The sequence below is a fragment of the Haliaeetus leucocephalus genome, unplaced genomic scaffold (assembly GCF_000737465.1).
Source record: "Haliaeetus leucocephalus isolate CR32 unplaced genomic scaffold, Haliaeetus_leucocephalus-4.0 Scaffold251, whole genome shotgun sequence".
Classification (NCBI taxonomy): Eukaryota; Metazoa; Chordata; class Aves; order Accipitriformes; family Accipitridae; genus Haliaeetus; species Haliaeetus leucocephalus.
In genome coordinates, this window is record NW_010972687.1 from 9,243,251 (window position 1) to 9,256,234 (window position 12,984).

A 12,984-nucleotide genomic window follows, 5' to 3' on the forward strand; every position below is an offset into this window, starting at 1 on the left:
AAAAAAAAATCAGTATATTGTTGTCAGTTTTAAACTTTTTAATACAAACTTTTTAAAAAATATTTTCCTCACTTTATTTTAAAAAGTGTTTATTAACAGAGAGGAGAAAGGTCACACATTGGAATAGAGTTTCGAAAAAGGGACAGCACAATGTTCTATGATGTCTCAGCGCACTTTGGTGCCATCATTTTTTTGTACCCATAGAAATGCAGCAAGTAATGGAAAATGCTGCTTCATTGACTATGAACCAGTATATTTTGCATTTAGGTGACAAACATACGATCACTCTTCCTACAGATGAAAATGGGCATTTGCATCTTCAGAGAGACATAATTATTGTGTGCTACAAATCTGCAGATAGATGTGCATTCCACAAAATACATTTCTGTTTTTCCCCTTACAATCCTTAACATAACAAAATGCCTTAAAAAGGTCTTTGAATGAAATAATGTGCCATTCACACAGGCATTTATACCCTCCCTCCTCTTTTCTATTTAGTCTGTGAAATAGGGGTTTTAATCAGCTTTTCCCTTCCTGTTGCTTTTAAAAATTCTATGGAATAGGGAAAGAAAATAATTATTCATCTGGAAGAAAATGAAGTAAGGGAAGACACCTTTCTCTCTATCAAGACACACAAGAAAAATTTACAAGGAAATAGAAGTAAAAGCAAGTGATTGAAAAGTTAGGTTTGCATAGTTCCAACTTGTCCTGGTGTGGGTACCCTTTAGGTTTTATTAGGTTAACATATGGGTAACTCTCATATGAATAGGCTGTCCTTTATCATTCAATCAAGATTTCCATTTTGCTGATCTAATGTATTATAATTAATATCATCATACAAGTTTTGTCCTCCATGGTTACTACATCCCACATTGATAAAAATGTAGTTGACTGGGACTCATCACTACTGATAGATGGGTTGATATAAGTGACACAAAAAGGTGGACGCTGGCATATCTATCATGGGAAGGGAAAGCCTCTTGAGACGCAGAGGGTTTGAGTTACAGAGAAGTCCATGGGTGGCCTCCTCTTGAATTCAATGCAATTTAGGTCAGACCCTTGAAAAGAAGGAGTCATGATTTTAACTTTAAAGTAACTAGCCAGGCTGGGAGGGCCCAACATAGCAAACTTAACAGTTCAAGGTCTTCTCATGACCCATGTGAGGCTTTTATCTCCTCCACTCCCTATCCACAAAACAGGGTATTCTTATCCATATCACTTATTGGGAACAGACCAGTATCATTCCCTCACCATGTTCTGTCCTTTCTAAAGGTGACCTATTGTCATGGCCCAAACTGTATCAGTGAATACACTTACGAACATGGACACCCAGTTCTTGATCCTGGGTCCTCAGCCTGATTAATCTACCAGAGATGCACACAGAATTGCAAAAATGAGAACAAGAAAGCAGTGCACCTTAGTCTGAAAAATTTTTGATTGCAGAGCCTCCAGGTACCAAAAAAAAGGAAATAATTTGTTTCTAAAAATGAAGTAAAGCCATGCAGAAGGAAGCAGAAAAGGAAGTATAGAATTCTGAAAATAGACAGTAAAGATTGATGGAAGAAAATAAGCTTTAAAAGACAGTATCTGCTGGACATTTATATTTACAACTTCCATTTATGTAAATAAATTTACACATTAAAGGTTTTGGCACACCATGTCAGGTTTCCATGTCTTTATAATGTTCTTGGGCATCTATGATAAACATTTTCTAAACTTCACAGTCTAGGGTCTAGCTTTTATTTTCCTCACTGAAAGAGAAGAAAAGCGGTGACTGTTATCATTGCTTTCAAGTCTGCAAGGGCACAGAATTCCTGATTCTAGTCTCAGATCCAAGCTCTAGGCACACAGTCTTCTGTCTGGGGAAAAACAAAAAATCCTTTGTGTATGGGTCAACTACCTAAATATTGGTATCTAGTGCCATTTTTTATGCCTTGAGGTATTCTACCTGATTACCAGATGTCTCTTCCAAAAGACACACACCTTCCATACAACATGAGACATTTTCCACCAGATCACATGGGTATTTTAGATACCCTATGGTGTCTAAAGGGACCTTACAATCTGCTGTTTAGACAACTTAAACCTACCCTTCATATCTGATAATTTGTTTATACAACATCATAGAAAGGTCTTATTTACTCTGTCAGAATAGTAAGCACCTCTTTAATTTTGAGTGGTATAATCAGACCTTATTTCACAAAGATATTATAGGTACTATTAAGGGTGAAGAACAAAAATATTCAAGTAGCAGCTACTGTACTAGACTCTAAATGCCCTACTTCCATTGTCATAATAATCATAAATAATTTCTATAATTTAGAACAACTTAATCTTGAGGTCTGGAGCATATCATAGATACAATGTTTTCAGAGAATATGTCCCAGATAGTGCACAGAGCATTACTTCTTGACAGAATAAGCATCAGTAATCTCCAGGGACAATAAACTTGATCATCTTTTGGTGTGTTCACTCATGGCAACTTAACTATTGTTAATATGTTACTTGATCTTTCCAAGCAAATGTCTTGCCTTTTGTGATCCCAATTTTATTTAAAATGCTTAGAATGTGCATGAGTCTCTTGGTGCCATCACGTGACCATAAGTGAAAACCTATTGCAAAAGAGACTGTACAGCATTTCAACACATTGTGCACCCTGCAGTTTTAAGGCCTGCTAGGCTTGCCAAAAAGAAGGGATAGTGACGACACTGGTCACATCCCAGGGGAAAGAAGTACAGTTTGTTTGGGACACCAAAATCCATGGCTCGCAAGCAGATGCTGACACTAGCCAACAGCAGTTCAAAAGGCATTTTCAGTTTGAGGAAGTAAGAGGGTTCACTATAATGAAACACATTCTTTAGCAACACAAAGTATTAGAATCCACCTTTCACCTTGAACAAAATCCCAGAATCAAATTTTAAAGAAAAAGGTAGGAATAACTTCATAACAATTTTTCCCATTCAAAAATCAAATTCAGTATGTACATTAAACTTCAGTTGTAGAAGGTCACATCAGAACAGTCGGAAACTACCAACAATGAAATTGGTTACAATATCTAATTCACTGTTACATAAAATGCATTTACGGTATAATAGCTAAGGAATGCATGTAATTTAAAGAGGCCCCCTACAGCAATCACTGAGACTGAACATATGCAGTATAATAAGTCTCAAATCCATTGCATTTACTGTAGAGTGCAAGAGCTTTTTCTGTCCGTTGAGAGCCCCTGGCTTAGCAAGAAAGTCAGACTGTCACATTATTATATTAAATTAAATCATGAATGCCAATCAGAAGAAGTATTCCTTTTGATTTTCATTGGCTGTGTTTTGCATGCTGAGCTCACTTTTCAGTGCAGATTCAGCACTGTCTTCATTTTCAGATCCTTTTGACTCATTTTTTGAGTATATGCCTTTTTTTTTATAAATGCGTATGGCTATGGCAGTGATGCAAAGTAGGATGAATATCACGACTGCTATCACACCTAGGAGAAGAAAAGAGAAAAAATTCAAGTGAAAGGATGGTCACATAATAACACATGGGCCAGAGAGCAGGACAAAGAAGGAATGACTCCATCACATAATGGAGGGAGTTGCCGGGAAGCCTGAGAAATAAGAAGCTACAGCTGATTTCAAACCGGAAACAGCACTTTAGTATAAGCTTCATGGTGATTGTTTTGAAATTTTGCAGAGTACTACTAAAAAAAAAATATCCACAGAATACTATAATTTTTGAAACTTTTAAATGGAAGACCAGTAAGGCCCTTAGGGTACTGTAGGTAAGAGGGTGTCTTTCTGTCCTTCACCATCAGCCTCTACCATTCTACCAGGCTGGGAAGTCAAGCCACTGTGGATTTGAGGAGCTGTTCTTCAGGGGCTTTCCTGCCAGACAATGGGACAGCACAAAGGGGACTACTATGACTTTCTCCTTTTCCCCAACTCCTATGAGTATTAGACAATGCTGTCCCTTTCCTCAGTCACTCATGTTGCTCATGACCCTTTCTCACACCACATGTCATCAGGAGGGAAGGGAACATGTCTGATCATCAGCTTTCACCTGCCAGTCAGCTCTCCTAGCATGGCTGCAGGTCTGGGGAAGGAACCTGGAGAGCAAAGGCAGAGCAGAACAAGGTAAGAACAAAGGTATGAATCTGGAATTCTGAACCAGGTCCTCTATCAACTCTGCCTGTGCACATCAAAACCACCAAGCCTCAGACCTTTTGTAGTAAAAATAGTTGCACAGAATTCGTCCCATTCATATCCAGTACTCCACACAAATTAGTTCAGACCACAAATGAGATGACTGGTTCTGACTAAAAAGTGCAGTTAATAAGAAGAATTTATAAAGGAAAATATAAAACATTTCATTATAGGGACTCCAGCGGAAATTGGCCAGTGTTTATAGCCACCTATTGTCAGGTCAAATGGGACAGAAATTCTAATGTTTATTCTGCCTCATGGAAGAAAATCCCAACTCTGACCACCTTTGGTACATCATATGGGATGAAGAGATTTTTATGATCTACATTAGCTAGGGCTCATATTTTTGTAACTGCATCATTGTAATGAATAGACACTGGTTAAAATACTAAAATACTAAAATCAAAGCTCACTTCATGTTCAGGGTGAAATATAGGTTTGACTCCTTCCCTTCAGGTTTGTGGCACTTGCTCTGACATCTTGTGTGTGTTTTTACTTTGCATGGCTACATGACCTTTGGTTCATAAGTAAACAAGGTCCCTGCCTACACAGGTGGTTGTGAGCAGGCTTCCTTTCCCAACAACTTTAATAGCCTCATATGGTAGGGTAAAATCATCACCAGTACAGCCACCTCCATTATGGTGTTCTAGCTGATCGGTTAGAAAGAAAAGGAACAGGAGCATAAGCTTTATATAGGGGACTCATCAAGTGCAGTATGTGCTACATATCTAACATATAAGAGATTAAATAGAATGGGCACTTAGTTTTAAAGGTGACTATTTAAGATTTATTGAACTGTTACCGGGGCATGCTGTTCCTAGTGCAGCAGATTAGGAACAGTGAGGAAAGAGATACTTTCCACAGAGATAAGCATGACCTTACAGACTTCCTGCCCATCTCCTCTCTTCCTCATTCATCCTCTACGATGGTCTCAGGCCCTCAAGTTCATGAGTCAGAGGTTGGGCAGGAGATGAATTTGAGCAGAAATGAAATAGAAGGGAAGCAGAAAGTGCTTGTCAAAGAGGCGGAAAGCAAGACCAGGCTGTAGGGAGGAAAAAAGCACTAAGAGTCTGGGAAACAGTTGTAATGCAATGGTAATGTAATGCTGTACTAGATGAAGGAAAAATCTGCTGCATAACTTGGCCATTACTGCAAGAAAAATAAAAATACATAGTCCCTTAGCGCTATAAATAAAACCAGACCAACCAAAATTCAGCACTTGTCATTTTTTTCATTTTCTGATATGAGCAGCCATCCTTAATGGTAGGAATAGAAATATTTTTGTGTGGTACCTTCTTCTCCACAATAGACTCTATAATCTGAGTAAATCTTGTTCTTATTTAGGTTAAATAGAACAGTTATACCTTTGTTTCACAGTCAGCTCCATGCCCCCTGCAAAGCCTTGTCTATAAACTTGCCTGTCTGAGGTAGCTGAATTGGTACAGTTCTCAGTTATACTCATTTAAGGGTACTTGCATTAAACTTTTACTGAGTGTTGTACAGCTTGCTTTATTTTGACATTTAAACAACGATAGTTAAGCAGTAGAAAAATTGTGAGTGCATATTCCCAAATGTGTTTAATAACAATAAAACTGTGAGGTTATTAGTATCTTAAAAAGACTGCAACTATTGTACCTTGAAGTTCAAAAATTATTTTGTTGTTAGTACACTTAAAAATCCCCACCCACACTAAATTACCTAGTACATAAAGTGATCTTTATGTACAGATACTTATGTAAAATAATACTTATCTTTTGAAACAAGAAAGTAATTTTTTACAAAGTTAGATGTGTAGAAGAACTTAGAAACCATATATTTAAATTCTGACCTCACTGAATTCAGTGGTAAAATTCTCAGTTTGTATGTATAAAAATATACAGAGATAAGTATGACTTTACAAGCAAGGAAGCTTCTAGGTTTTATTACCTCTTATTTTAGTACCTTTAGCACAGCACTACTATGTTAAAGGTCACTGACCATGCAGTGTGCTGTTGGCAGGCACTGACCATGGCAGTTACCATTATTTAAATGGCAGACACAGAGCTGACTGCAGGTTCTTATCTTAACTCCACCTTCCATAGACCTAAATGCTTTTATCCTCAGTGAGAAGCCTTGGCAGCTTTATTCAGCTAAATCCCACTATGTCATTTGTCTGCTGAGGCTTTTAAAACCCTTAGAAAGGAAACCTACTCAGAATTTAAAAGATGGAGGGGTTGACCTTTCCTTCCCCCTGCCCTCTTTCTGTTGAAGTATCTAACAGAAATTGAAATAGTGAATTATACTGTGAAAATACCATCTTCATGAGTGAAGTTTCCTTCCCTCACATCCATCCAAGAGAAGAAATACCACCAGAAATTCTCCCAGGAGAAGATTCTCACAAGAGACAATACTATTCTGTGAAAGAAAAAAACTGAACTGACATAGTCATACACTTGCTCTGATACCTGTGACAGGAATTGAAATTGTCCTGAGGGTCCCCAATCCCAAGCTCTCCCTGTTAAGGCTGACTTGCATACTCTTTATTCCTGCTAAAGATGTAGAACTTCCCCACTACAACAGAGATAGGTCTTGGCTTAAGGACAGTCAGTCAGAAAGACACAGTAATAGAACCTGCCTATCCTGATTATCAGTCCTGTACTTTAAGCACAAGACACCTATCCCAAGCTTTATACCATATTTGTTCTGACAGGCATAAAAAGTAAAGGGACTGTCAACATATTCACTTTAGGAGCAATTGAACTGTAGATGGTTCATTTTCTATTCCTCTGTTAAAAATAAGTGCTTTGAAAAAAGTTTGTGGATGATCATTTGTAGGTCTATTTAAGCTGATAAAAGTAGCCAAAAGAAATAGTAAGAAAATGGAGGAGAAATGGTATTTCAAACCAACAGTAATTATTTTTTATTATTATTATTTTAACATGCATTTCATTTTTAAGCTGTTAAGTAATGCAGGTGATAATCTGTCCAAGAGTACATTGCTTTCCAAATGCAGAACCAGAATGAAACTTGCTTCAGTCTGTCAAAGGATTGATTCAAGCAGTGTTAGACCCCATTTTCTCAAGAAAAAACTGTGTTGCTCAGATCCATTAAAGAAGATTTTTAACTTGTGTAGCAAAATGTGATTTTTTGGTATAGTCAAGGAGCAAAGATTGTTCATTCTTAAATATATGCCATTTGTCACAGCATATCCACTTACTTTTTAAAGTCATAGACACTAGCATTAGGCAAGTTGGAAACCTGTTCTTAGTATCTTGTGTTTCAGCAGAATGTTCCAATGTATAGAAACAGTCATGGCAAAAATATATGTAAGAAGAAAATATGAGAGCTATTGTTTAAATTTTAAAACTATGCTTGATTTTTGACTGTGTACCACTTGTAATAAAATGAAGCCTTTTTACTAGTTTCCTTATGCAAACAAAACTAAACTGACTTCACTTCAGCATTGAAAGACTCACAGTTACTAGAAAAAAAAGGTTCCCGTGGAGTTGTTATAGTCCCTATTACCTCCAATAATTGCAGAGTCACTTCTGATTGCATTAGCTAAGGGTTCTCCCTCATCTATTGGTCCAGAGTGATCTGCAGAAGAAAAAAAGGAAAGTGACAGACAAATAGAAGAAGAGTTTTCAAGAAATTCTCACATGGGTACAGCTCATGTACGGTATGGTAAAGTGGCAGTGGTGTGGGTCCATAAGCACGCAAATAAGAACACTGATGTAGATGAACTTTGCAGAGATAAAGATGTAAACATTCAGAGAAGAGAAAGGTTAGAGAAAAGGAACTAAGCACACATAAAAGACAATTATTTTTCAAAATACTCCCGAGATGTTAATCCACATGGAAAAAAAAAAAAAGTTCTGGATCACATCATGAGTACTCTATTTAGATTTTGTTTCAGAGATCAGAACAAGAGATAACCATATGCTACCTGCAAATGAATGAGTTGTTTCACTTGATGTTGAGTCAGCTCCAGTTAAAGTACCACAGTTGGATTCAGTGAAGCGTCCCTTTACAATGACAGGGGCTGAGCTGCTGTGGTGCAATGCAGCCTTCAAAGGAGCAATGTGGTTGAACTGCACTGAAGAGAGACATCCAGTAAACCCCTGAGAGTTTGCCTTCATAGTCTCCTCATCTACATCACTGTTTTCTGTTAATCAAAAGGAACAGAACATAATTAATCATAGTGCAAATGTACAAAATAAAGCGACAGAAGAATAAATGAATAATTAACCTGTGTTTCCCTGAGTATATTTGAGTTACAGCAACATATGTAGATTCACTGAATCCCTTTCTTGTCTGTCTTTAATGAAAAGACAGTCAGATACATTCAACCCTTTTTTTTTGACAGATGACAGTTGCTAGTCTGCTGAGGGAAATGCTTTTAACTTACTAGAGCAAGTTCCAAAGCAAAAAGATTCAAATGTAACTAAAATGTTTAAATTAAAATGCCACACTTTTTCATTCTGCAAAAGATAAAGATGAAGCATGCTTTCATGAAAAATACATATTTTATTAGATTTCTTCTCATAAATATGTACATTATTGGATCATATTCTTTCCACAGATTCATATGTCTACTCCATCCCATCACCATCAAGTCTGTCAAAACAAAAAACCTCTGAAGACCTCAGATCCTGTAAATCCATCAAGATCTTTTCTGTGAAATTCTAAAAAAATGAATGTTGTTCCACTTTACATTTGAAACATGATACCATTATCTTTCCCACCAAGGAAAAAAAAAAGAAAAAAAAAAAAAAAAAAGAAGAAGAAAAAACCTCCCCTCAGTCTCCTGAGCTGCCTTTCTGAATGCATGTACCCTGTCAGAGCTCTCTATTCAACAGCTAATGCTCACTAATGCTTTCTAATGCAGTACTTTGGAAATGGAAAACAGTTTATTTACACTGACAGTTCTAATTTAAGCAAAAACTCAGGAAGTTCTAATCGTTCAAAGATGACTCTTAAGGGAAGTAAGTTTTCAAGTTTTGTGCAAATAAAATGGGAATTTCATCTCATTCATTTCCACCTCCAACTTATCCTAAAACCCATGAGTGAACTTGTGATCTTTACAATGGCTACCATAACAATGTTAAATACTAATGTATGATGCACTCCTCAATACAATTAGGTTAATAGTGAAAATTGGGCTAACGGCTTTTGGTAGAATGTTGCAAAATAACACTGCAGCTTTCTCCTCAACTACTCTCTGCTTCTTGCAATGATGATGTATTGTTAGATAGATGGATGCCAGCCAAGAGTCTGCTCATGTACACCGACGGATTACGTAAAATGTTGGACGTTTAACTGCCTCTGTTCTCTTTGTATCATACGCTGTTTCTGATGATTGCCTCACCGCACTGAAGGATCTACTAGATCTGGATGTCTTAAGAAAAAGACTAACCTGAGGTGGCAAGAAAAAATGTCCCAAAACCCCTGTGATAAAAGTATATATCTCTAAGTAGGATCAAAAACCTTAAGAGTGAAGGTTTTCTATTATTTTCTAGTTTCCTATACAAAACATTTCATGAACAAAGTATAATATGAAAGGAAATTAGATATTTTAAATCCTTAGAGTTCACTTGACTCATTAACTAGAAAATACTGCTAGTGTAAAGTAAAACTTTTTATTAGATCAGGCAATCTTCCTGGTAAAAGTGATAAAGCTTAGGAAAGACAAACCCTTCTCCACTTTACTGTTTAAGTCAAATTTAACTGACTAAAAATGACACACACACAAGTTGTTTATCAGTGACTATTTTATAGTAAACTGCAGCTATGCATCCTTAAGCATCTTTATAGCAAGTCATTTGCTAAGTGTACTCAATCTTTTTCAGCAAAGAAAGACAAAATTACTCCACCTACATTGCCTTCAAAAAAAAAAAAAAAAGCAAAAGCAAAACACAAACTCAATAAACTTCTTTCTTGAATTCTGTTTCAACCATCTTTCCTCTGTGAAGTTATACTGAAAGTCAGCAGACGTACAGATTCTAGCAGAACATTTTAAGATAAGGACTGTGCAATCAAAAGACTGGCTTTGACGTTTCTACTTTTATGATGGTGAAGATTTCAAAATTTGTCATGTTCCTGTATAATCCTATCTTGTCTCAAAATTAGACAAGTCCATAATACATTGGGTGAACTATTGACTGGCAGGTCAGGCTCAGAGAGTTATAGAAAATGGGGTTGCAACAGGCTGGTGGCCAGACACCAGTGGAGTTCCCCAGCACACAATTTTAGGGCCAGAGCTCTTTAATGTTCTTATAAATGATCTGGATGCAGAAGTCAAATGTACATTAAGCAAGTTTGCCAGTGATATTAAATGAGGAGGAGCTGTGGACTCCCTCGAAGGTAGGGACCATACAGAGAGATCTGGATAGACTAGAGAGCTGGGCAATGACCAACAGTATAAAATTTAACAAGAGCAACTGCAAGATTCTCCACCTGGGAAGGGTTATCCTATTTATACATACAAATTGGGGGATGAGAGGCTGGAGAGCAGCCCTGTGGAAAGAGATCTGGGGGTTTAGGTTGATACCAAGTTGAATATGAGTCAACAGTGTGTCCTGGCAGCCAAAAGGGCCAACCATGTACTGGGGTGCATCAAGCACAGCACAGCTAGCTGGTCAAGGGAGATGATTGTCACACTCCACACTGTGCTGATGTGACCCCACCTCAAGTCCTGTGTGCAGTTTTGCGCACCTAAATATAAGAATGACATCAAACTATTAGAGTGTGTCCAGAGGAGGGCAACGAAGTTGGTGAAAGGTCTCAAGGGCAAGACTTACAAGGAGCAGCTGAGGTCACTGGGTTTGTTCAGCTTGGAGAAGAGAAGGCTGAGGGGTGACCTCATGGCAGTCTGCAACTTCCTCAAGGGGGGCAGTGGAGGGGGAGGTGCTGATCTCCTCTCTCTGGTGACCAGCGATAGGACATGAGGAGATGGAATGATGCTATGTCAGGGGAAGTTCAGACTGGACATTAGGAGAAGGTTCTTCACTGAGAGGGTGGTTGGTCACTGGAACAGGCTCCCCAGGGAAGTGGTCATGGCACCAAGCCTGTCAGAGTTCAAGGAGAGTCTGGATGATGCTCTTACTCATATGGTTATTTTTAGGTAGTCCTGTGAGGAGCAGGGATTGGACTTGATGATTCTTATGGGTCCCTTCCAAATCAAGATATTATATGATTCTATGATTCAATGAATCTGCTCAGTAGAAAAAATTAATGCATATTTGACTTTCACATTTAAATTACCAGCTGTGGGTACTAACAATGTGCTTGGAATGGACTGCCACAAAATCTCACATTTGTGCAACAAGCCTGTACGAAAATTTTATTATGGCCAGGCTATTTACATTAAATACATTTAATTTATTACAGCTGAAACTAATTATGCCTTATACACCCACTGATTTCAGTTGAATCAGATATGGTCATTGCTTCTTTTTTTTTTTTTTTCTATGGCTAATATGTGACCACATAAATGCCACTATGTTGTTACTTTTTTTTTTAATATGAAGAAATACATTATTTTACTGACGTTTACTTATGGTTCATATTGAAGTGACCACAAGGAGATAAATTACTGAAAAATATGTAATTAAACAATTATTTTTCTAATTTTTGTGCATAAAAAAATACCGTTTAAAAACACTCCAAAATGGTCTAGGCCCCTTTTCATTATTTTTTTTTATTTGTTTCTACTGCTGAAAAAAATGCCAGTAAATAAAGCAATTTAATTAACAGGAAGTAATAGTTCTGTCTTTGATACTTTTTGCTGCTTTTTCAACAAAAGAAATCCAGCAACCAGGAGTCACAAGTGGATGTATTTTGTGGAACTGTCATTTATCACACTGCTGAGATTGAGTAGAAAAAAATCTTAAAAATAACACATTAGAAGGCAAATATTTTTCCAACAGAATTATTTCATCAAACTAAAATATCTCCATTAAATTCCTGAATATTTATATTTTAAATACTGGTATTTTGCCCAAAATTGCAAGGCTCTGGAAACTTTCTCTTTCCCCAAATAATTATCCTGAAAAGCTTCGGTATTGGAAGTAAAACTTGACAAATGTGGCTGACTAAATTAAAAATCTGATGAAAAAAAATTCATATAAATTTGTTGGAGTACAATTATATGTACTTTAGATTGTGGGAGCTGCATAAAAATGCATATTTTGCACTAACAGACTTATATTAAAGGCTTTTCTAAACCAGCTTTAAAGGACTGAATTTTATTGTTTTATTACTATATGAATTCCTAAATTCATATAGTAGAAAAAGCTGCATAGAGAGAAATGGACATTTTTAAAGCAACTATTATTTAGCATGTGCTTCACTGCTGCACTTTTTCAGGAGTACCCAGACATTATTGTTTTAAAAAGCTGATTGTAAAATTAACAATTTGAATTATCGCTATATTTTTACCTATCAGTGGAGCACAGTGAGAGTTTTGCAATTCCACCATTCTTTTATCAGTAAAACTATAATAATTAGAGCTCTTAAGCAAGCTCTGTAATTATTAATTATCCTCAAAGATATTCCCATAAAGACAGAACTAAATTATACAATCTTATAATTTCAGAGATGAATAAACCAATGTAAGAAAGGACAATTTCACTACAAATAGAATGGAACAGTTTGAATACACAGAAATTCCATTTCAAATGTGGGTACAAAACAGTTTACTGGTTTAACCTAGGCTGTCTTATTAAGAGTTTATTGAAAATTTGGTTTTATTTATTAGTGAAAAAACCAATTATTACATTGTTGGAGATGCCCATATTCAGTATGATGC

The 12,984-nt window shown here is 36.7% G+C and overlaps 1 protein-coding gene across 1 annotated transcript in view; it reads right to left on the reverse strand.

Annotated features, from left to right (window-relative positions):
* Nucleotides 1-2,859: 2,859 nt before the first annotated feature.
* The window catches only part of CNTNAP4 (contactin associated protein-like 4), a gene marked incomplete at its 5' end in the record, with an annotated part of 203,951 nt that continues 193,826 nt past the window's right edge, over nucleotides 2,860-12,984 (reverse strand). The window contains 3 exons of the mRNA XM_010568747.1: nucleotides 2,860-3,481; nucleotides 7,701-7,772; nucleotides 8,122-8,340. Of these exons, the coding sequence (XP_010567049.1) occupies nucleotides 3,288-3,481; nucleotides 7,701-7,772; nucleotides 8,122-8,340 (485 nt within the window). The remainder of the gene's footprint in view (nucleotides 3,482-7,700; nucleotides 7,773-8,121; nucleotides 8,341-12,984) is intronic.